The 24668-nt window shown below is 49.9% G+C and overlaps 1 protein-coding gene across 6 annotated transcripts in view; it reads left to right on the plus strand.

Annotated features, from left to right (window-relative positions):
- The first annotated feature begins 602 nt into the window (after window positions 1-602).
- KANSL1 (KAT8 regulatory NSL complex subunit 1) overlaps window positions 603-24668 on the plus strand; it is a 351273-nt gene continuing 327207 nt past the window's right edge. For 2 of the 6 annotated variants that reach the window (XM_085879819.1, XM_085879820.1), the window contains exons 1-2: window positions 612-750; window positions 1042-1138. In XM_085879819.1, the coding sequence (XP_085735945.1) occupies window positions 666-750; window positions 1042-1138 (182 nt within the window). In that variant the 5' untranslated portion in view covers window positions 612-665. Of the gene's footprint in view, window positions 751-1037; window positions 1139-24668 lie in introns of all 6 variants that reach the window. The other 4 variants (XM_085879826.1, XM_085879828.1, XM_085879824.1 and 1 more) reach the window with 4 other exon arrangements.

Consider the following 24668-nt stretch of genomic DNA (forward strand, 5'->3'; position numbering starts at 1 on the left):
CTCACCAATCAGCTGTCTCCCTTTGGTTTGAATCCTGACCGAGCTATAAACTCTCCTCCCGGTGCTTCACAGGCAGCTTGGTTCATCAATGTGTGTGTGCCGTCCCTCGGATGGACGTGATACTGGACGGCCCGTCCATGGTATTGGTTGGTGTATGTTAAAGACCCCACGGTGTCCTTCATGAAGACCAAGCCGGCTGTCCCCGTCCCCGAACATACTCCAAATTCCTACGCGAACCAGCAGAGGGCATTGCATCCCCGCAGCCTTGCGCGTTGCAGGTATACAGTATACAGTTAAGAATGATCAGCAGTTCCTGAGTTGTGTACCATATTCTGGACGAGGCTTCATCCCGAGGGTGTTGTCAGATTCCACCACGTGTGCGTTATTGCGTACGTAATTAATAGACGTGCCCGTTCGCTTCAACCACGGCACTGCGAGCCTATTAATGTTTGAGGGTGTCAGTTCGATGGTTCATTCGGGTCGAACGTCGATTCGAGTGAGTTTCGTGAGATTATTTTTTTTGTCACGTCAAGCGGTGGAAGTGGAACGCGCGCGCGGGCCGCGTGACGTCTCGGTGTGTGACGTCACGCGCGTTTTTCGGCGTGACGTCACGCGCCGAGTGTCGGGTCAAAGGCGGCGCGGACGCCGCTCACTCACTGGTCGTCATGAGATTCGGACGGGGATTCGTGCTGGGATGGCGACGTTGCGTGGCCGACTCGCTCGATGCTTCGTCGCGGTTGAAAAGCGCAGGTTCGTGAGGGGGAACGTCCTGTGAGGGATTGTTTTGGTTGTCGACGATGAGGGAGTTGCATCCATCACTGTTGTGAACGCGAAACGAACATGAATTCCCGTTTCTCTGAAAGTCGAGACGCGCTCCGGGTATTTACTGTATTTTGATTCACCGTCGGGGTACGTTCGATGGAGTCGGTGTTCGTGGTGGAAAACTCGAGTCCGGTCCATCGGTTCGCACTTTCAGGTACTCGTCCTCTCATTGTTTGGCGGTAACGACTCAGTTAGTGAACGTCGGCTGTTTGCAGGTAGGATGGGTTGCCGTGGTGGAGACGGGTACCGGGAGTGTGCGGGGATGCGGATGCCACCACAGACATCATGGATTCCCGAGCATGGATAGAAGAGACCGGTACGTGGGCCTTGCACTTCAACGTCGTGGAGGTGTTTGTTTATCTTGTGATTAAAAGGTATTTGGTTAAAATGAGCATCTCTGATTGATGAGTCACACGCACAGTGTGACGTCGGTTCAAAATGACACGTTCACATACTTGTTCAAATATTTCCTCCTTGTGGATTTTTTTCGAACATTGTGCACACTTGTCATTCCGGACGCGGCCGCCGGGCTGGTCCCTGGTTGATGGACACGGCCGTCAGACTGGTGGACACGGCCGTCACGTTGGTGGACACGGCCGTCAGACTGGTGGACACGGCCGTCAGACTGGTGGACACGGCCGTCACGCTGGTGGACACGGCCGTCAGGCTGGTGGACACGGCCGTCAGGCTGGTGGACACGGCCGTCAGACTGGTGGACACGGCCGTCAGACTGGTGGACACGGCCGTCACGCTGGTGGACACGGCCGTCAGACTGGTGGACACGGCCGTCAGACTGGTGGACACGGCCGTCAGGCTGGTGGACACGGCCGTCACGCTGGTGGACACGGCCGTCAGACTGGTGGACGCGGCCGTCAGGCTGGTGGACACGGCCGTCAGACTGGTGGACACGGCCGTCAGGCTGGTGGACACGGCCGTCACGCTGGTGGACACGGCCGTCACGCTGGTGGACACGGCCGTCAGGCTGGTGGACACGGCCGTCGGGCTGGTGGACACGGCCGTCGGGCTGGTGGACACGGCCGTCGGGCTGGTGGACACGGCCGTCGGGCTGGTGGACACGGCCGTCGGGCTGGTGGACACGGCCGTCACGCTGGTGGACACGGCCGTCAGGCTGGTGGACACGGCCGTCAGACTGGTGGACACGGCCGTCAGGCTGGTGGACGCGGCCGTCAGACTGGTGGACACGGCCGTCACGCTGGTGGACACGGCCGTCAGACTGGTGGACGCGGCCGTCAGGCTGGTGGACACGGCCGTCAGACTGGTGGACACGGCCGTCAGACTGGTGGACACGGCCGTCAGGCTGGTGGACACGGCCGTCACGCTGGTGGACACGGCCGTCGGGCTGGTGGACACGGCCGTCGGGCTGGTGGACACGGCCGTCGGGCTGGTGGACACGGCCGTCGGGCTGGTGGACACGGCCGTCGGGCTGGTGGACACGGCCGTCGGGCTGGTGGACACGGCCGTCGGGCTGGTGGACACGGCCGTCGGGCTGGTGGACACGGCCGTCACGCTGGTGGACACGGCCGTCACGCTGGTGGACACGGCCGTCGGGCTGGTGGACACGGCCGTCGGGCTGGTGGACACGGCCGTCGGGCTGGTGGACACGGCCGTCACGCTGGTGGACGCGGCCGTCAGGCTGGTGGACGCGGCCGTCACGCTGGTGGACACGGCCGTCAGACTGGTGGACACGGCCGTCAGGCTGGTGGACGCGGCCGTCAGACTGGTGGACACGGCCGTCACGCTGGTGGACACGGCCGTCAGACTGGTGGACGCGGCCGTCAGGCTGGTGGACACGGCCGTCAGACTGGTGGACACGGCCGTCAGACTGGTGGACACGGCCGTCAGGCTGGTGGACACGGCCGTCACGCTGGTGGACACGGCCGTCGGGCTGGTGGACACGGCCGTCGGGCTGGTGGACACGGCCGTCGGGCTGGTGGACACGGCCGTCGGGCTGGTGGACACGGCCGTCGGGCTGGTGGACACGGCCGTCGGGCTGGTGGACACGGCCGTCACGCTGGTGGACACGGCCGTCGGGCTGGTGGACACGGCCGTCGGGCTGGTGGACACGGCCGTCGGGCTGGTGGACACGGCCGTCGGGCTGGTGGACACGGCCGTCGGGCTGGTGGACACAGCCGTCACGCTGGTGGACGCGGCCGTCAGGCTGGTGGACGCGGCCGTCAGGCTGGTGGACGCGGCCGTCACGCTGGTGGACGCGGCCGTCAGGTTGGTGGACACGGCCGTCGGACTGGTGGACACGGCCGTCGGGCTGGTGGACACGGCCGTCAGACTGGTGGACACGGCCGTCGGGCTGGTGGACACGGCCGTCGGGCTGGTGGACACGGCCGTCGGGCTGGTGGACGCGGCCGTCGGGCTGGTGGACACGGCCGTCGGGCTGGTGGACACGGCCGTCGGGCTGGTGGACACGGCCGTCGGACTGGTGGACGCGGCCGTCACACTGGTGGACGCGGCTGTCAGACTGGTGGACGCGGCCGTCAGGTTGGTGGACACGGCCGTCAGGTTGGTGGACACGGCCGTCGGACTGGTGGACACGGCCGTCGGGCTGGTGGACACGGCCGTCAGACTGGTGGACACGGCCGTCGGGCTGGTGGACACGGCCGTCGGGCTGGTGGACACGGCCGTCGGGCTGGTGGACACGGCCGTCGGGCTGGTGGACGCGGCCGTCGGGCTGGTGGACACGGCCGTCGGGCTGGTGGACACGGCCGTCGGGCTGGTGGACACGGCCGTCGGACTGGTGGACGCGGCCGTCACACTGGTGGACGCGGCTGTCAGACTGGTGGACGCGGCCGTCAGGTTGGTGGACGCGGCCGTCAGGTTGGTGGACACGGCCGTCGGACTGGTGGACACGGCCGTCGGGCTGGTGGACACGGCCGTCAGACTGGTGGACACGGCCGTCGGGCTGGTGGACACGGCCGTCGGGCTGGTGGACACGGCCGTCGGGCTGGTGGACGCGGCCGTCGGGCTGGTGGACACGGCCGTCGGGCTGGTGGACACGGCCGTCGGGCTGGTGGACACGGCCGTCGGACTGGTGGACGCGGCCGTCACACTGGTGGACGCGGCTGTCAGACTGGTGGACGCGGCCGTCAGACTGGTGGACGCGGCCGTCGGGCTGGTGGACACGGCCGTCGGGCTGGTGGACATAATTTATACCGATAAATACAGTAATTTATACCGATACATACAGTAATTTATACCGATACATACAGTAATTTATACCGATACATACAGTAATTTATACCGATAAATACAGTAATTTATACCGATACATACAGTAATTTATACCGATACATACAGTAATTTATACCGAGCCTTCACATCCTCTGAATGTATTCTTCCTAAAATTGTTAGTACACACCTGCACCACAACCAATTCCCCTCCACCATGACCTGACAAAATGTCATCCAGTAATCGATCAATATCCCTCACCTCCGTCCCTCTGAAACAACACAAAATCCTATCTTTTCCATCCCTGCCACAAAATGAAGTTCACATACCCAAATGCCTCATCCCTGACACAAACAATCTTCCTGGCATCCCACCCTGGCCTCCCTCCCCACAGCATGTCCCAGCACAAACTATCTCCTTGACCTCTCCATCCAATGCCCACCACCACACACCCACACCGCTGCTCATAGTATCTGCACCACAACCCTCACGCCCACACGCAGCCCCCACATTGGCACCCACACCCACAGCACCACCACTGGCACCCACACCTGCAGTACCCCCACTGCCATCACCCTCACTTGAAACACACCCAACATCGTCATTATAACCCTCATTCCTACCCACCAACTCCACATTCCCACCTGCACCCACTGCACCAAGACTGACGTCTGCACCTGCCATACCCCATCTGTCACTCGTCCCCTCTGCACCTACAAAGCCGTCAAAACACACTGCACTCCCACACTGCTTGCACCTGCCACCCACCTCCCCCACCACAAACGCCCGCACCTGGCGAAGACCCCCTCTCCCGCTGAACATGACCAATCCTCTTCAGCGAATCCTCTAGCTTCTGACAAGTCCTGCAAAGTTTTTGTCCCTTTCCTCAACTCATCCTCCAAAGCCCAGAGACAAGCCACCTCTAAGCATTTACCATTTTAAAGACCCCTCTCCCTCCCCTCTCCTCTCCCCTCCCCTTTCCCCTCCCTTTCCCCTCCCCTCTTCCTCTCTCCTCTCTCCCTCCCTCTCCCTCTCTCCCATCCCCTCTCCCCTCTCCCCTCTCCCCTCCCCCTCTCCCCTCCCCCTCTCCCCCTCCCCTCTCCCCCTCCCCTCTCCCCCTCCCCTCTCCCCTCCCCTCTCCCCCTCCCCTCCCTCTCCCCTCCCCCCTCCCCTCCCCCCTCCCCTCCCCCTCCCCTCCCCCTCCCCTCCCCTCTCCCCTCCCCTCTCCCCTCCCTCTCCCCTCCCCTCTCCCCTACCCTCTCCCCTACCCTCTCCCCTACCCTCTCCCCTACCCTCTCCCCTACCCTCTCCCCTACCCTCTCCCCTACCCTCTCCCCCTCTCCTCCTCCCCTCCACTCTTCCTCTCCACTCCACTCATTACCAACCCGAATACCACCCACATATTGCATCCAAGACACTTTTTTATAACTGCTCATGCATTTGTTCTGGGCCTTACACTTGTTCAGCGACATTTGCTTTGTCTTGTCCTTGTTGTCGTCTTCTTCTTCTCATCCCTCTGCTTCTTCTTCTTCTTGTCCTTCTACTTCTCCTCGTCCTTCTTCTTCTTTTCTTCTTCTTCTGCTCGTCCTTCTTCTTCTCGTCCTTCTTCTTGTTCCTCTCATCCTTCTTATTCTTCCTCTCGTCCTTCTCCTCCTCATCTCCTCCTCAGGTTGATCATCATCATGCTTGTCACTCAGTCGATACGACATTGCCAATGAGATCCATCTCTCTGTTGTCATTCTTCGGGCATTTCCTGTTGCAAAGATCCACTCTGTCCCCACACCTATCCTCCAACCTTGCCTTCCATGAATGCCAAATCCATCTCCATGGCTGACGTGTCATGTGACTGCCCACCTCGGGAGCACTCCCATGAGACTGCCCAGACCTGTCAGTAGAGAACACTGTGGATCCTTCACCCCTGTCTTCAATCAGATGCTTGAAGGTCTGGAAAATAGGGCTTGCACCAAAAACTCCCCAATCAGGCTACCCAACCCACTCGTCAGGATTAGAACTGGATCACTGCCCTGGGCAAATCTTGGAGAGGCCCCCATGCTCGGACCTGTTGTCGTACTCAAAGCGAATCCCCGTTGAAGCGCCAGATACACATAGACCAGATCGCCAGTGAACCTGCTGCCGACCCTCCCTCCCGAACCCGGCAAGAGCAGACTTACTTGGCGGCTCCACCTCTGTGAACGGACTCGGCAGAGGTGCTTTCTTGACTTTTGTTGGCTTTCTGGCTGGCCACTGCCTTGTTGGTCGCTCCACATCCCTTCTTGGTCTTCGTAGATTTTATTGTATGGATCATATCTGACTCGTCATCCACTAAATGGTCAAATCAGTTTGTGATAGCACAACCAAAATCATTTTGCAGAATTCCCAGTATAATGTCTCTTAAGCACAGGACTGCGCTTCAATGCAGAGCATTCAAAAAGCGCCGCGTTTACACAGTGTGATGCAAGTTGGTGGCCACCCTGCCAAATGCATTGTAGACTCGTTTAAGGTGGGACGTGCAGGTCACTCTTCACCAACACACTGCGGATCACAAAGGGGGTTTCTCCAGGCTGTAGCATGCAAAACCAATGCGCCAGTGCACGGGACCAGGACAGCTTCCACTCCTCCACCGTCTTGTTCTGTCGCTTGGTCACCGTGTAAGGTTGCTTCGTACTTCCTACTGCTATGCTCCCAAGGCTTAATTCTCAATCCCACACTCGCAAATGGAAAATGACCCATCTTTTAAAAGGAATTCTCTGCACAGCCTTTCTTAAAAAAAAACACCCAATTTTTAACCTGCACATGAAGCACAAATTGGAGTGAAGCAATTGGTTCACTCTGTCTGTCTCTGTCTGTCTACAGATGCCAGTCTATGAGAGAGGAACGACTTAATTTCAATTAAATTATATATTTTGAACACAAAAATGCGAATCGGATCATGAACTGGAACACGAACCTGCAGTTTAGCCATACTTTGGCTCTGAATTTAGCAAATTATACAGAATCTCGTCCTGAGTGTGCATGGGCACAGAGGAGTGAGGTTATTATTTTCATCTGGTGACCTGGTTGGCAGTCAAAGAACACTGAAAATCATTCCAAACAGGAAACTTACCATCTTTAGGGGCATCATGAATAACACAAACAACAGGCACAAATAAAATAATGAATGTAACGTGTTAAATAATGTTGTGTAAAAGAGGGTGCATCAATGGTGGTACATTTCTGAAAAAAAAATAAAAATTTTCTTTTCTTTTCTTTTTTTTCTACAACTTTAAAAACTTTTTAGTTTATTTCAGTTGAATTTTACTTGCGCATTACCTGTCGGTAAAAGCCTTGCTTGAGAGTCTGTCAAATAGTTATTTGGGTCGTGTATAAACTGTATACCGTGTATAAACTGTATACGGTCGTGTACTACCAAGCTAACGGCATAGAGGATGATGCCAGGAAGAAAGCAATCCTGATGTCGGTATGCGACAGCGAGACGTTTATGATTCTGAAGAATCTCGCCATGCCCAGGACAACGATGGATTTAACACATGCCGAGCTTGTGGCATCTATGAAGAAGCCCTCACCCTCACTTGAAACACACCCAACATCGTCGTTTAAGGTGGGACGTGCAGGTCACTCTTCACCAACACACTGCGGATCACAAAGGGGGTTTCTCCAAGCTGTAGTATGCAAAACCAATGCGCCAGTGCACGGGACCAAGACAGCTTCCACTCCTCCACCGTCTTGTTCTGTCAATGATTGAGGGTGTGAAGCCACATCCTCAGTCATTGTGAGTCGATTCAATTTTTACATGTGTCGACAAACCTCGACACAGTCCATTTCGGCATTCATAGCTCACCTGAAACACCTTGCCCAGCATTGCCAGTTTGGTGCTACATTCGACGACATGCTAAGGGACTTGCTTGTAGTGGGAGTGGAACAAGATCGAATTTGCCAGCACCTACTTGTTGAACGGACTCTGACATTTTCCAGTGCTAAGGACATTGCTATCGCGATGGAGTGTGCAGACAAAAATGCTGCAGAAATTGCTCGCTGCATCGCATTCCAGCCTGGAGCTGACCTGTCATCTGTCAATCTTGTGGAACAACATCCAACCAGAAAATCCAACGCCAAAACGCATGGAAACTGCTTGGTGGCTGGTGCAGGTAAATGCTGTTTCCGCTGCAATGGTGAGCATTCTCCCACTACGTGCTGTTTCAAGAATTCCGCTTGCAACTACTGCCACAAGGTGGGTAATATTGTTGTGTTTGCCGGGTTTGGGGGCGAGGAACGACCGCCAGATGGAGCAGTTGGGTCGTCTCCCACCGAACACCCGGAATTGAAGGTCATCACCCTGGATAACTCCGAAGTCGACGGGTCGCTTAATGGACCATGGACGCCAATATTTCAACCGCGTAGCGTAGGGTTATTCATCTTCAGCCAAAATACCTAAGTCACGAGGCGATTTGAACTACCGGGGAAACCACACCCTCGGCCGGCTTTGTCCGAACTGAGTCACTGTTACCGACTCGGATTCGGCGTAACCGAGCGGGAATTACCAAAGCCGCGCTGGCCCAAATAACAATTTACGGCACAATTGGCCCCACTATAACTCAAACCCGAACCATGCGAGGCCAATGAGAGAAAGCAGAGAAAACGAGCAGGTACTTAACAAGAGGGTTTATTTTACAAATAATAATCAGAGAGGGAGACACAGAGCAGGGTTAAACCGACTAAAATGCAATGTGCAACTAGAACGGGCACTCAGTAGAGCGCATACCTTCGCCAATGCTACATCCCCCCCCCAGAAACCGTTGATTGTGAGGGTATTTAATCCCATACCACATCTGCCATCTCATATGTGTTATGATGGCTTAAAAACAATAAATTTCCTGCTGTTTGACACCGATTCATGTACATTGTACAATTTCTGTATGAACTCCCTGACCTTTTTGGGTGTCGGTGTCAAGTCAATCTGATGACAACTGGTCACATTATAAGATATTATTTTCTGGCATTTTAGGGGCATTTAGCACACATGAGTTTCTGTTTTTCTAAATAAGTTATTTATTGTGAACAAACAAACATTCATTGTACAAAAATGACGATTTTGACCTTTTCATGACCTTGACCTTGAACTTTGACCCGATCACTCCCAAAATCTAATCAAATGGTCCTCGGATAATAACCAATCATCCCACCAAATTTGCTGCGATTCAGTTCAATACTTTTGGAGTTATGCGAATAACAAACAAACAAACAAACACACATATTCACAAATAAATAAATAAATAAATACGCAGCGATCAAAACATAACCTTCGCAACAAAGTTTGCGAAGGTAATAAGCAAGGCACTTATGCAGTTCTACTTATAAGACTTACCACACACACACACACACACACACACACACACACACACACACACACACACACACACACACACACACACACACACACACACACACGCACAAAAAGAAATTGCGCCAACTGGCCTTTATTCAGACACTTCCAGCTGCGGAGGATAGGCAAGCTGGGGGTTAGAGTTTGGTCGGGTACCTGGCCGCCTCGTGCGGTTTTACCGACCCGCACTTGTGGAGCTCGGAGTCCGTGGAAGGGAACGGGGATCCCCAACTCGAGCGCTCCAACACAACCCACCACGGTGGGACTCGAACCCACGAACCAGAATCCAACGAGCGCAGCCAGGATCCTACGAATGACCCGGCCAGCCACGAACGATGACCGACGACCAGGAGAGCCCAGCAGACCAGAAGCAAGGAACGACCTCCAAGGAACCAAGGAAACCCCCCCGGATACAGCTCGCGATTCTTCTTATCCCTCCTCCGTGTGGGGTGGAGGGATCCGCTCTTGGGTAACTCGTCTCCGGAATGAACGGGGCGTTTTCGGGTGTCGTGGTGGCCAGCCGCGATTGGAGGAGGGGTGTGTCGGCATCTCGGTGCTCCTCCCCCAAGAGAGGCCCTGTTGTGTTCCCCAGTGTCGACAGGGGCGACCTTCTTTGATGGGGCGGAGTCAGAGCTCCGAGGCAAGGCGGGGGCTCCACCCACGTCCGTAGTCAGAAACACGTGTGTCATGGTGCCGTGGTGTGAAGTGAAAGTTGGGCGGGTGAAGCGCTTGTTCGCTCGCAGAGTGGGAGGAAGAGTGAAGTGAGGGTTTTGTTGGCGTTGGTAAATTTAAAGATGTAAAAATCCTGACTATAAAAGAAACCCGCAGTGCACACATGAAATTAATCCATTAGACATAGGGGAGGGATTCTAACTATCCACATATACTTAACGAGATAACTGAACTATGGGACTGCCGACTGTGTGCAAAAGGTTTCCAAATTCGTAACAATATTGCCTCTGCAAGCTTGTCTCGAAAACGGAGGGCAAGGAGAGCCGAATACAAAACCAACCTCCTTGACTCGGAGCATAACCAAGAAGACGTGACTGTTGGAGACAGCCCCAACAGCCACAGTGTTAAGTCTTTTGACCTTTTCCACAGAGTCCAGCAGACAGTCTACTCCTATACTGGTTATCGTAGATATAGACATTCGGACCGTGGAAATGGAGGTAGACACGGGTGCTGCCGTCTCACTCATGAGTGAAGCAGCTTTCCGTAACCTGTGAGGGAATTCTGAACAACCCAGCCTCCGTTGGTCCCCGATCCGACTCACTACATATATCGGTGAGTCAATACAAGCCCACGGGTCGTGTGATGTCACAGTAACTTACGGCAACAACACTCACCAATTATAACTCTTGATCATCCCCGGGGATGGACCCACACTTCTCGGACGAAACTGGCTCTGTTGTCAAACTCAATTGGGAACACATTCATCGACTGCAGGCTTGCAAGCCACCAACCGTACTACAGCACCTCCTCACGAGATACCTGGACGTCTTCAAGTATGAACTCGGGATATTTAAGGGTTTCACTGCCAAGCTCAATGTTGAAAAAGATGTGAAGCCAATTTTCTGTAAAGCACTTCCAGTTCCTCTCACCTTGCAAGAGAAGGTTGATGCAGAATTAGCCAGACTGGAAAAGTTAGGTGTCATTGAGTCAGTTCAGTAGTCAAATTGAGCTGCACCAATTGTTCATGTTGTGAAGGCAGACAAATCGATACGACTTTGTGGGGATTACAAAATGTCGATCAACAAATGTTCCACCTTGGACAAATATCCCATACCAAGGATTGAATACTTATATGCAAAACTAAGCGGAGGACAGTCCTTCACCAAGCTTGCCATGAGATCGGCTGACCAACAAGTCGTTCTGGATGAGGATTTCAAAGAATATCTCACCATCAACACGCATCGGGGGCTCTACAGATACAACCACCTGAGTTTTGGTGTCAAATCGGCACCAGGAATCTACCAACATTGTATGGATAGCCTGTTCGCTGCTGAACCACTTGTTTACCAACATGACATCCTAGTCACTGGCCGCTCAGAGCTTCATCATCGTGACAACCTCGAACATGTGCTGCGCATTATCTCCGACTCCGTACTACGTCTGCGGAGAGACAAGTGCGAGTTCATGGTTCCGTCTGTGACCTATTTGGGCCATCGCATCGATGCCGAGGGCTTACATCCCACTGAAGAGAAGATCAGAGCAATCAAAGACGCCCCAGCTCCAACCAACATTTCTGAACTCGAGGCTTACATTGGCATGCTGCAGTACTACAGCAGGTATATCCCAAACATTGCTACCATGCTTGGCCCACTGTATTGACTGTTATAAAAAGACATCAGCTGGAAATGGGACATTCCAGAGTCATCAGCCTTCCAGAAGTCAAAAGACATGCTGCAGTGTTCAAATGTGTTAGTTCACTATGACCCAGACAAAGACATGGTCCTATCGTATGACTCGAGTCAGTACGGGTTTGGTGCTGTTTTGTCACACATCATGCCAGATCACACAGAGAGACCAATCGCATTCGCATCTCATACACTGTCCCCATCTGAGAAGAACTCCAGTCAGCTGGACAAAGAAGGACTTGGCATTGTATTCGGAGTTAAGAAATTTCACCAGTACGTCTTCGGTCGACATTTCATGATTTACACGGACCGCAAACCACTGATTAGTTTGTTTGGTCCAACAAAAGCTACCTTAGAGGTCTTACCACCTCGGATCATACGTTGGTCACTTTCACTCTCGGCATATGATTACGACATTATGTACAGACCTGGCTCCACAATTTCAAATGCAGACGCCATGAGTCGCCTGTCACTTCTGGACACAGTGGTTAACCCCCCTGCACCTGGCAGCGTGATGTCTCTGATGGAATTTTTGAATGACAACTCAATCAATGCCAACCAGATACGGACCGACACCAGGCGTGACCCACTTATTTCCAATGTCATTCATGTTACTGGGCAAGGGTGGGGCTTTCGACACGATGCTGACCCTGAATTGTATTCGTACAAGGCCAGGCAGAATGAACTAAGTGTCGAGAATGGTTGCTTGCTGTGGGGATGCCGAGTGGTCATTCCCCCAAACTTGCGCACAAAGATTTTGGATCAGCTTCACGATTGTCATCTCGGCATTGTAAGAATGAAATCGCTGGCACGGAACTATGTCTGGTGGCCTCACCTTGACTCTGACAAAGAACAGCATGTGAAACATTGTTATCCATGCCAAAGCAGTCGAAATGCCCCTGCATCCCTGGGAATGGCCCACTGAACCATGGCAGAGGATTCATCTTGACTACGCTGGATCCATCGAAGACCATATGATTCTTATTGTTGCGGATGCTCACACAAAATGGATCGATGCCTTTGTAACACGTATAGCAACCTCACACGCGACTATAGAGAGGCTGCGCCAGTGCTTTGCCACTCATGGTTTGCCACACATGATAGTCACTGACAATGGAACCTGTTTCTCAAGCTCTGAATTCACTGAATTCACCTGCCTGAACGGTATAATTCACAAGTTTGTGAGCTCACACCATCAAGCTTCAAATGGATTCTCCGAAAGCTCTGAGTTTCATCAAGTCTGGTCTAAATAAGATACACGGTGGAAGCCTTCAGACCAGACTATCACGTTTGCTTTTCACTCACCGCATCACTCCCCACACTACAACGGTGGTGACACCAGCTGAGCTGCTGATGAAATGACGTTTGTATACACGACTGGATTGTCTAATACCAGACGTGGCATCGGTCGTGCATCAAAATCAGTGGAAACAGTAACTTCATCATGACAAACATGCAGTATAGTGCTCTATAAACATCAGGGACCTGGTGTTTGTGAAAAACTTTGGTCGCGGAAAGGCTTAGCTACCAGGGAGGGTTCACAAAAACAAGAGACCGTTGTCCTGCAAGATCAAACTCGAGGACAATCGATTCGTCCAGAGACACCTTGATCATGTCCGGTATCGGTCTTGTGATCCTGTGATCTTCACAAATGATGTCTCGCCACTCCCTGAACCTGTGAAGAGCAACATTAGTGCTGCAGATGGTACTGCACCACTCCCTGAGGCTGACCCCAATAACGCCGTTGCAGCGCCACCAGCATCTGTTGGCTTTGTACCCCGACGATCATGAAGAGTTCCAAAGGCGCCTATCCGCCTCGATTTGTAGCTGTTACTCATATATTCATGATCTTTGTATTATTTACGAGTGTCTTCATTTCTCTTGTGTTCATCTTTAATGCATTTTCACACTTAATGGGAGGGGGAGATGTCATGTATTCATGTATGCGGTCATCGCGAGGCGGGAACATGGCGGCATGAGGAGGCTGGACTCATGAATGGTTCTAAGGTTTCTGTGTTTGGAGCACAATAAAAGATTGATGGGGCATTCAAACTGCTTTCCCTGTCTGATACATTACACACCAACATAATGTCTGTCATGGAGAAATTGTGGGAGGAGTCAGGCGAAACTGTTTAACTAATCGGTGGAACTTGGACGCACGCACAGCTACTTTTATAGGATAGACTAGTGAGGGACCTGTGCTATGCACAGGAGGGGGCCTTGTTGTTGTTGGTCTCCTCCTCTTCCCTTTTATAAGGAGTGAGGTCTGATGGCACCAAGCTTCTGCCCTACCTTGACCACGATACTCCTACATGTCCCTCTGCCCTCAGACAAATCCCTCCACTTTCCAACCACCCCAACCTTACGGATATCCCTCCTCACACAATCCTTCAATCTCAACCGCGGTCGACCTCTTTTCCAACCTAACTTGCTCCCTCCATCTATCTGCTTTCTTTGCCATTCTCTCTCTTCCCCCACCGCACAAAGTGTCCAGCCAATTTCAGCCAGCATTTCATCAAGCTCATCTGCACACCAATCTCCTTCTCTCCACCCTCTTCACTCTGGCAATCCCCCTGACCCAGTTGTTCTCACAAACCTGCAGCCTCTGTTGTTGTCTCTCTGTCAGTGCCACCGTCTCCAGGCCGTAAAGGTAGGCCGTGTTATACACAACATCAGAACCTTACTTTATAATGTGCTTGATGGTATAATTTTAATAATAATATAATATTAAAATTAAATTTTCTTGATATGCCTCAAAAAGTTAGGGGGTTCAATTTGGTTTAATTAATGGGCCTAATTTAGTCATGAATAAATGATCAGCAGCATGTTGTTTTGATGAGCCCAAAACAAGGGTGAAATCTCGATCAATATCTCTACTTTCGTTTCTTCCTGACCATAGGCTTTAATCTCAGTCTGCAAAGGCTTAAGTGCCATATGGATGCCTCCAAGTTTGGAGGTGATGTGTTGGCATAATCGATGTACATGACATCAGCTTCTTTGGTTGAATTTAATATTCCTGGCTGAAAACCTCCTGATTTGTGATCAGCAGGGCAGAGACAATGTGCTCGTGGTGCAGGTGACACTTGTTGCTGGCAGGTTATGCAGCAAGTGCTGTGATGGGACTCGATCTGTGCCCTGCTTCTTCATCAAGTTTGGGGGTTCGATTTGGAATGCATATATATATATATATATATATATATGTGTGTGTGTAAAGTTGAAAGTGTGTTTGTCTGTGACCTATGCATGCGAAAAGTACTGGACTGATCCTCACCAAACTTCACATGCTGACAGAACATGTACCCGGGAGTGTCCCGAGTGACATCAATGACAAAATGTAAAATAATTGTACTTCCGACTTCCGGTTTCCGAATTATGACGTCATCACCTGATTTCGTAACGTTAATTTTTCAAGTTCAGCCAGTTGATATGGGGCCAATGCCATATACAACATATCTAACATGATTTTAAGTTTTTGTTTGTCTTTGTTTGTTTGTCTGCACGCGCTAATCTCCTGAAAGGTGAAAGATAGGAGCTAACCACTGAAACAAAAAATGTCGGGATGAGCCCCGGGAAGGTTATAGGCTATGTGCAAGGCCCCTCGGCGGGGGGGGGGGAGGGAGGGGGTGTGTTTCCCCCTCATCAACCCCCTTAGCCTATGACTGCCATGGCCCAATAGGGAACTGAGACTGTGCTCGCGTCAGACATATATATATATATATATATATATATATATATATATATATATATATATATATATATATATATATATATATATATATATATATATATATATATATATATATATATAAAAGATTAAATTCATTCAAAAAGAACCCTGGCAGCGCCGGGTGCATTCACCGAGTATATTTTATAAAGCACTGACTGACTGACTATAAAGATCGATGCCTTTCGGGTGACGGAGAAAGCTGAAATTTTGCCTGCCGATGGACATCGAAACCAGTACACCAGAAAAAAGTCACAGAATTGTCGGATAGTATCCATCAATGAAAATATAAAAAAATGAAAAAAAAATGCAGGTGGGTGACCTGAGACGATTGGGAAGCATGGTAATTTTGTTTGCTGACGGACATCGAAGCCGATGCACCAGGAAAAAGTCACAGACTCGTTGGGTAACAGCCATAAATGAAAATATATATTGATGAAAAAAAGAAGCAAATCAAATGCAGGTGAGCGAGCTGAGACAATGGGGAAACACGGTTCATATGTTTCGACAATCTGTAATTACATCCCGCTAGTAATATATAAAGCTCTTTCTCACTCACTCACTCACTCACTGGCTCACTGACTGATATTGAAGCAGTGGCGTGCAGAGGTCTGGTGATGCCCGGGGCAAATCTTGATTGTATGCCCCAAAGACTCAAGTATAAGGCCTAATATACTGAGAAATATTATGAGAAAGGAAAACATTTTGAATATATAAACACAGATGAAACATGACAAATGCTTTATTCGATTTTAATATAAATCAATCAAATTTATTAAGTTCTTTTCCCCAAATGATACCTCCTGTCACAAAACACCTGAACTACTTCACTTTTTACATCAGCTGTGAGAAATTATTTTTCAATGCTTATTAAAGCCAGGTTGGTCAGTCGCTCCTGTGACATAGAAGACCTCAGATATGTTTTTATTAATTTCAGTTTTGAAAATGACCTTTCACAGCTTGCAACTAAAATGCGATTGTAAGCAGTCATCTGTATGAAACGCACAGCGTCGGAAAGACATCCCTCCCAAACTGCAGTAAAGACTCCAGAGCATCTTTAGGATCAGGGAGAACTCTATTCCCTCTAGCTCGAAGGAGCATCACAAAATCAATAATTTCGTCATATAACTGAATTGCAACCACATCATTGTCATATTAATTTGCAAAGTCTGAACATTCATTTTTTTATTTCTCTCTTTCTTGTTCATCTTCAATCACTACTGAATTCAAGTTCAGAAGAAAAGAAAATCGGTCACTGAGTCTTTGAAGACGGACACTGCGGTCTTCAATTTCAGTTTTTAATCTGTTCACAATCTCCACCATTACTCTATTCATTTCTTCTTGTGCCGTCAGTCCACTATCTCTTGCTGACTCTCCAGGCATTATTCTTCTTCTCCTTGTTCGTGCAATTGGTATTCCCCAATTTTCACAATATTCATTGGCTAAATCTATTGCATTGTGGATAATTTCGTTATTCTTCAAATTCAAGATATGAATAAGTGCTCTCAGATCACAAGAAGCTTCATGGAACCCCATTTTCGGATCCTGCAAACGTTTTGAGACTTTCTCCACTGATGATAAAACTGAGTACCAAAAATTTAATAAAGCCATAAACGGGAACTGTTGAATAGAGTTCAGTAGCGATCCTGCATCAGATTTAGTTTCCCTTGAAAATTCTCTTTCCAGCAGGTGTTGAAGGTTTGCAATAACGTTGTCACACTCTTCGTGGATTACTTGCACAGCATCATGGCTGGAACTCCATCTTGTGTCACACTGTCTTTTCACAGTCCGAGTGACAAAAGATTTTAACACTTCCCAATGAGAAGTAGATGAAGAAAAAAAAAAAAGTAGAGTTTTTCCAGAATACCAAAAAATGTAACAACAGGTTGCACCTCACTTGCATGCACACAGGCCAAATTGAGGCTATGGTTCTCACAGTTCACAAACACAGCTTTTGGGTTAACTTCAATAATTTTTTGTTGAACACCTCCTCTCACTCCAGCCATAACTGCTGCGTTATCATATGCTTGACCACAACAGTCATTCATGGAAATTTTGTCTTCTTCCAATTTTTCCTGAATTTCATTTACCAGGCTGACTGCATCTTTCTTGTTGACTTGAAAAAAATCCCAGAAATGTCTCCTTTATTTCTACTTTTCTGTTTTCATCAATACGAACGTAACGCAGAATTTCAGAAACCTGATCTTCATGGGCAATATCTGGAGTTGAATCCAGCATTATGCTAAAATATTTTGCGTCCTTAATTTTGGAAATTACATTTTTCTTGACAGTTTCACCAAGAAGATTGATTATTTCGTTTTGAATTCTGTTGGACAAGTAGGTGACACTTTTTGGTTTATCTTTCCCTCTCTGCAAGTGTTTTGCTAAGATGTCATCATATTTGGCCAAAAGTCTGATTGTTGCTAGAAAGTTTCCTGTGTTTTCACTGACTGTCTCCCCTGACTCTGATAACCCAGATATTCCTTCTCCTCTATGTCCACGATAGGCCAGATTCTGTTTTGCCAGAAAGGATATAACCTCGACAATCCGTTCAGTTATAGCTTTCCATCTTTTCTTTTCAGCAGACATTTGCTGTTGAAGTTCAGCATCTATCGTAGTTGAATGATGGAGTCGAACTACGAGGTTCAGATATTCTCATGTGAGCTCTATGAGAAGGGCTTTTCTTATGGTCAGATATTCTTGGATTTAATTTTCTCCAAATGGAGAAACCGTCTTCCTTTCCAAAGTTTGACACAGATGACAAATGCTCCTTTGAAAACAAAAAGCAAACAAAACAGTAGCATGCTTTCCAATATGGAGAGTATAACAACCATTTTCTCTCCACAATTTCTCCGTTTCTGGAAACTTTATCAAACCACTGTTTGGAAAATGATCTCCCATCCTTCTCAGCAAATGGACCACTTTTATTCTGATATCTTTCAGGGCCATGTTGTAATATTGTCATCTTCAAATGATCTGGAATCGGTTTCTTAAAACAGCCAAAATCGCTTCTTTGCAAAAATATGCTAAAGTCTTCTTTATTTTCTTCACATGGATCATCATCCTGACAACGAGACTGAGGAGAGAGAGTATTATGTTCTGACCGAGCTGAATCCGTATCGGAAAAATCCTTCTCTGCACCCACATCATCTTTTACTTCTCCAGGTTCTCCTACTTCTTCTTTACTTCTTTTTATCCATGCATCGAATGCCCCTCTTTGATGCGACTCATCTTCGACTCTGCCCCTCTTTTTTTCCTGTTCTGTGCTCCACTCGTTTGTACTTTCTTCATCTGAGACATCTGAAAAAAAAGAAAAGAAAAAAATATATGTACAAAGTGATTACTAACTTACACACTTCTGAGACAAGCTTATTTTCTCTTGAACAAATATTCATTCTTATATTTGAAGATAAGAGAACAAAAAAAAATCTTAATTGGAGATAAAGCCATTAAACCAGAATTAAAACTAATTAAACCAGAATTAAAAAAAAAACTAAAAATTAAAATGAAAACAATAATATTGTTATAGATAACAGCTCCACCACCAACTCCCTGCGTTGCCAACGCGGCTTTTTATAGCCTGAAGGGAGAAGCCGTTGGAGGTTTCGCCACCCGAAATCGGCGCTTCCCCCTTTCACCTCTGAACCTTCACTCCAGGCTGGCTCCGCCCCTTTCACCTCTGATTGCCTGGCCTTTTCCAGGGAAAAGCCCGTCTTGATCCGTTTATGAAAATCAGCCGTTTGGATGGCTGATTGCACACGGACACTGGAATGTGGCTCCCCCTGTTGCGCCGCGAGTTCGTAACAACGGCATTTTGCTGCTGTTTGCTGAGGAGGGCGCTGTGTTGTGGAGATGGTGTGGTTGTGGAGAATAAACTATACTGCAATAATTCTGAAACTCGATAATAATAAGCACATGAAATACTCGTAACATTTCATTTTCTATCTCAAAAACCGTAAGACGCATGAGAAAATGGGAAAAAAATGGTAAACAATCGGTCAGTTGCAGACGGATAAACCATATTTCATTTCTTTGTTCCTTCGTATCAAATTATTTCACACTGATTCTCCACTGATAATTTTGTGCAATTTATATCATAGACTTGCAAATTCGTGGTATCTGTATTCGAATATTAACATGTTAAGGAATAAATGTCTCCTATTCCGAGATTAAATGCCATAGCAGTCCTCTGATCATCCAGGCTTCACTCTTACTACATCCCACGTAAATATTTCATTAAATATCACCAAAAAACCTATAAAAACGTCGTTGCACCCGTTCTAGAGCTATTCACTGACCTGAGTAGGTAAAATAACGAATCCAGATGCACAAAAAGCTGAAGAAAAGACGAGTTATGACTCGAAACGCAGGAAAGAACAGCCAGGTCTGCTTGTTTGTTTTGATGGTTGCACCACGTACATCATGCGCATGCTTGTGGGTGGATGGGGAGATGCACCATTTTCTCAAGACAGAAAGGGTACACCATGTTAAAGGAATATAGGGCTAACAACTGCCTCTGCAGTGCGGTGAGCCTCCAAAAATTGATTTGTCACCGCTGAAATTTAAAAATTACTATCTTATTTCCTTCTCTGATTGAATGCCCCCATCCAATGGATGCTCGGGGCCAACACACCATCTCCCCCCCCCCTCGCCACTGTATTGAAGATCGGTACCTTTTGGGTAACGTTGAAGCTGAAAGTTTGCATGCCGATGGACATCGAAGCTGGTACACTTGAAAAATTCCCAAAATCGTCGGACAACATCCATAAATGAAAATATATACAAATGAAAAATCAAATGCAAATGTGTGACCTGAGACAATAGGGAAGCACGGTTCGTATGCTTACACAATGTGTAAGCTTACCCTGCTGATATTTTATATATATTTTTATATATATATATGTATATATATATATATATATATATATATATATATATATATATATATATATATATATATATATATATATATATATATATATATATATATTGTTTCAAATTCGCGCCCGCCGGCGTGCGATCGGCCGCGTTCCTCAAATGGCAGCCACGCGCCCATAGGACGGGCAATTCAGTCGTGACCCTCCTGGAACTATCGCCAGGAACCAGTCACGGGTGGGGGTTTAACCTCACCACAGCCCAGTCCACATTCTACCCGCGTGAAATAGGGTGAATCGCCGAATGTCGATATACCTAAGTACCCGCGCGGGTAACCTACCGAGGGGCTGCACCGCGCCGCAGGTCGGCCTGGGACACGAACCGCTTAAGCGGTCCGTTCCGTATTACAGTAATAACCGAGCGGTGTTATCGCCGACCTCGACGGATCCGATTCTCTTTACCGGGCGTTCAAAACCCACTACTCATTCCACGATGCAAGATGGCACTTTCAAAGGGGAATAGGACACGACGAACGGGATACATTGCACACAAGCACATTTATTCACTATGCACGTATTACACACACAACACAAGCAAGGCAGTAATGCAATGTACAGGCAAGAAATAGAAAACAAAAGCAATACGACCGACTATAATTATTATTTACAAGCACTTAAACAGGTTCTACTTACAGGGACACGGCGCCACAGCAGTCATACAGAACAAAAGAAATGGAAAGACCTCCTCACAGGCAAGGGGGTAGATGGGGTCCGGAGACCTTTATGGTCATGGGCCGTGGATGACCAAAAAGGCCCACGAGACCGTGCAGGTTACCTGCATCCTCGAGGTGTCTCGGTGGGCAGGTCGCGACGTCTGCTCCCCAAGGCAGCTAGCGTGGCCGCGCCTGACTCTGGGCCTTGCGACGATGGGTTCTAAGCTCTCTCCAGTGCTCCTCGCCAGACGCACAGGTTTGCACCACACAGCCGGCAGAGCTGCGCCTCCCGTCTGCGTCCCCGATGCGTCGCCCGGACTCGCCACCGGCCCGTGCCTTCGCCAACAGGTCGCTCAACAGGACCACCGGGAGACAGGGGAAGAAATCAGCGCCAAGACGAGAGGGAGGGAGAGGGAGCACGACCTGACGTCCACGAGAGACAGAACTCGACCTCGACCACCAAGAGCGAGAGAACTCGACCTCGACCACCAAGAGAGCGAGAACTCGACCTCGACCACCAAGAGAGCGAGAACTCGACCTCGACCACCAAGAGAGCGAGAGCTCGACCTCGACCACCAAGAGAGCGAGAGCTCGACCTCGACCACCAAGAGAGCGAGAGCTCGACCTCGACCACCAAGAGAGCGAGAGCTCGACCTCGACCACCAAGAGAGCGAGAGCTCGACCTCGACCACCAAGAGAGCGAGAGCTCGACCTCGACCACCAAGAGAGCGAGAGCTCGACCTCGACCACCAAGAGAGCGAGAGCTCGACCTCGACCACCAAGAGAGCGAGAGCTCGACCTCGACCACCAAGAGAGCGAGAGCTCGACCTCGACCACCAAGAGAGCGAGAGCTCGACCTCGACCACCAAGAGAGCGAGAGCTCGACCTCGACCACCAAGAGAGCGAGAGCTCGACCTCGACCACCAAGAGAGCGAGAGCTCGACCTCGACCACCAAGAGAGCGAGAGCTCGACCTCGACCACCAAGAGAGCGAGAGCTCGACCTCGACCACCAAGAGAGCGAGAGCTCGACCTCGACCACCAAGAGAGCGAGAGCTCGACCTCGACCACCAAGAGAGCGAGAGCTCGACCTCGACCACCAAGAGAGCGAGAGCTCGACCTCGACCACCAAGAGAGCGAGAGCTCGACCTCGACCACCAAGAGAGCGAGAGCCCGCGTGCGGTCCGCCTTGTATAGCGCGGGGCCGCCCTTCGCTCCTCCCCGTTTCGGCTCCGCCTCCCTTCGAGAAGCTTCCAGAAAAGGGGCGTTCCCTCACTCCGACAGCCTCACGCCGTGCATCCACCAATCGGCAGCGAGCTGCCCTGCCCCCTTCCCTTCACACCAAGCGCGGGGAATATAGGCGGGAAAAACCCCACAGGCTCTGCAAGAGCTTTTGTTATGCCAATCCTGCCCGCGTTCTCGGACGGTTGCCGACGCGGAAACCGTCATAGCGTGGACTGTGGAGGATGGCGTTCGGAAGCGGGGGTAGTGGTGAAGATGGTGGTGGTTGTTGTGAGGGAAATTGTAGCGTGGTTGGCGTTGTGACAATTGGTGGTGGTTGTTATTTGCGTGTAGGTTTGTTGCTTGCTTGGTGTTGCGGCGTACTTGGTGGCGGTTGTTGTTTGCGTGTCGGTTCAAAATAACGATAGGTAAAGAAAAACGGCTATCTCAAAGAGTCGCAGCCCGGTGAACACGAAGAAACTCTCTAAACAACGGTGGGGAAACCTATCTGAACACTCACCCACCGGCACAGCTAATCTAAGGAACCTTCATGGTGTATTGCGAATTTCCACAGCCGTAACAATATATATATATATATATATATATATATATATATATATATATATATATATATGTATGTATATGTATGTATGTATATATATATATGTATATGTATGTATATATATACATACATACATACATACATACATACATACATACATACATATATATTGTCGGAGGTCGGGTGAGAAGACCACTTGGGGGGAAAGCTATCTCGTCTCCCACCAGACACCCCGGAATTGTAGGCCGTTGCACATGGATAATTCCGTTTCTCGGTGGGTCGCTAACCGACCGTGGACACCAATAACTCAACCGCGTGACCGAGGGTCCTCCTGTCTCTGGGTTTTAATTACTGGCTATTAATTAATACCAGATTAATCAAGTGATTTAATTACCGGGGAACACGCCCTCCGTACGCCTTGTCTGAACCGGATCACTTTACCGGATCAGATGCAGTTGAGCGACACTGCCAAGGATGTATCGGCTAAAAGGAACGGATCGTTGGGAATAAAGTCCCGGTTAAGCTCGGATTTGGACCATGCTGGATCAATGCAAAACAAAAACGAGCTGGGAACATTCCTAATAGTAACTTATAAACAAGCAGGTGAGGAAGGGTATGTGATATGATCAATAGTGGACAGGCACCAGGACACACACACACACACACACACACACACACACACACACACACACACACACACACACACACACACACACACACACACACACACACACACACACACACACCGATGAAGAGGAATTGAAGCGAGAAAGGAGACAAGTTGAGGCTACGGTCTCTCGGTACCTTTGCACGCTTGCCCGAACACGCCACCAATACGCTTGGGAGGATGCTTCATGGTGCGGTAACCTCCTGACAGCTGGCGTGTCGTCTCTTGCTTCGTGGCAACTCGTGCAATGCGTCGTCCAGAGAATGTGATGCAACCGTCGGTGTGACGGAGAGGCTTGAGTTGGGAAGGTGGAGTCAGCGTCGTGTGTGTGGAGAAGAGGAGGCGGAGTCCAGATGATGATGGCAGGAGGCAGAGTCGAGGCGGTGACAACAGAAGGCATAGTTGAAGTCCAGCTTGAGCGGGAGGAGAGGCAGGGCGGAGAGTGATCGAAGCCTCCGCTCGGACCTTTATAGGCCCCGCGGCACGAGCGGGGGGCCACCCCGAAGCGCTGTGTCATCACCCGAATCGGGCGCTCTAATTGGCCCCAACCCCCTGCGCGGCCAGGCCGCGATGGCTAGAAACCGCAACATTCCCTTTCCGGCAAGACGACTCCAAGCCGCAAAAAATGCCCCACTCCGACCCCACGACATGATATGAATTGCCCACACTGAACTCCACGTCATGAATTGCCTTGCAAAAACCCCCAGGGCCATGCCCTGACGACCGGTCGAGGGTCCCGCATACCTGCTCGGGCGCCCCGACCAGCGCTGGTCAATGTGCCTGCTCCGTGATGTGCCACACGGCCCACACTGTACAACATGCTTCTTCCCAATCGCAGCTTCACTGGCCATAGAGGCGAGAAGACGTTTGCTGTCCATGGGGAACATCTGCGGCTGCCAGCGAGGACCGAAGGTACGATGTTATGGCGAACCCATGCACAGACAGTAAGATGTGTCCATTCGTGCCCTGCTCTGTACGATAACAAAGTGTCGCGAGCGGGACACGGGTCTGCCTTTGAGCATGTTCCGTACAGAGTGTGTGGATCCAAAATTACGCACATGGCCAGCGCTCGCGTTCGCCTGACTCTGCTATTGTGTGCGCGGGGCTAACACCGATCTATATAATTAGTCCAGAAATGGGTTGAAAAG

This window comes from Eptatretus burgeri, chromosome 4 (assembly GCF_056783735.1).
Source record: "Eptatretus burgeri isolate ZD-2024b chromosome 4, Ebu_testis_v1, whole genome shotgun sequence".
In the NCBI taxonomy this organism is placed as follows: Eukaryota; Metazoa; Chordata; class Myxini; order Myxiniformes; family Myxinidae; genus Eptatretus; species Eptatretus burgeri.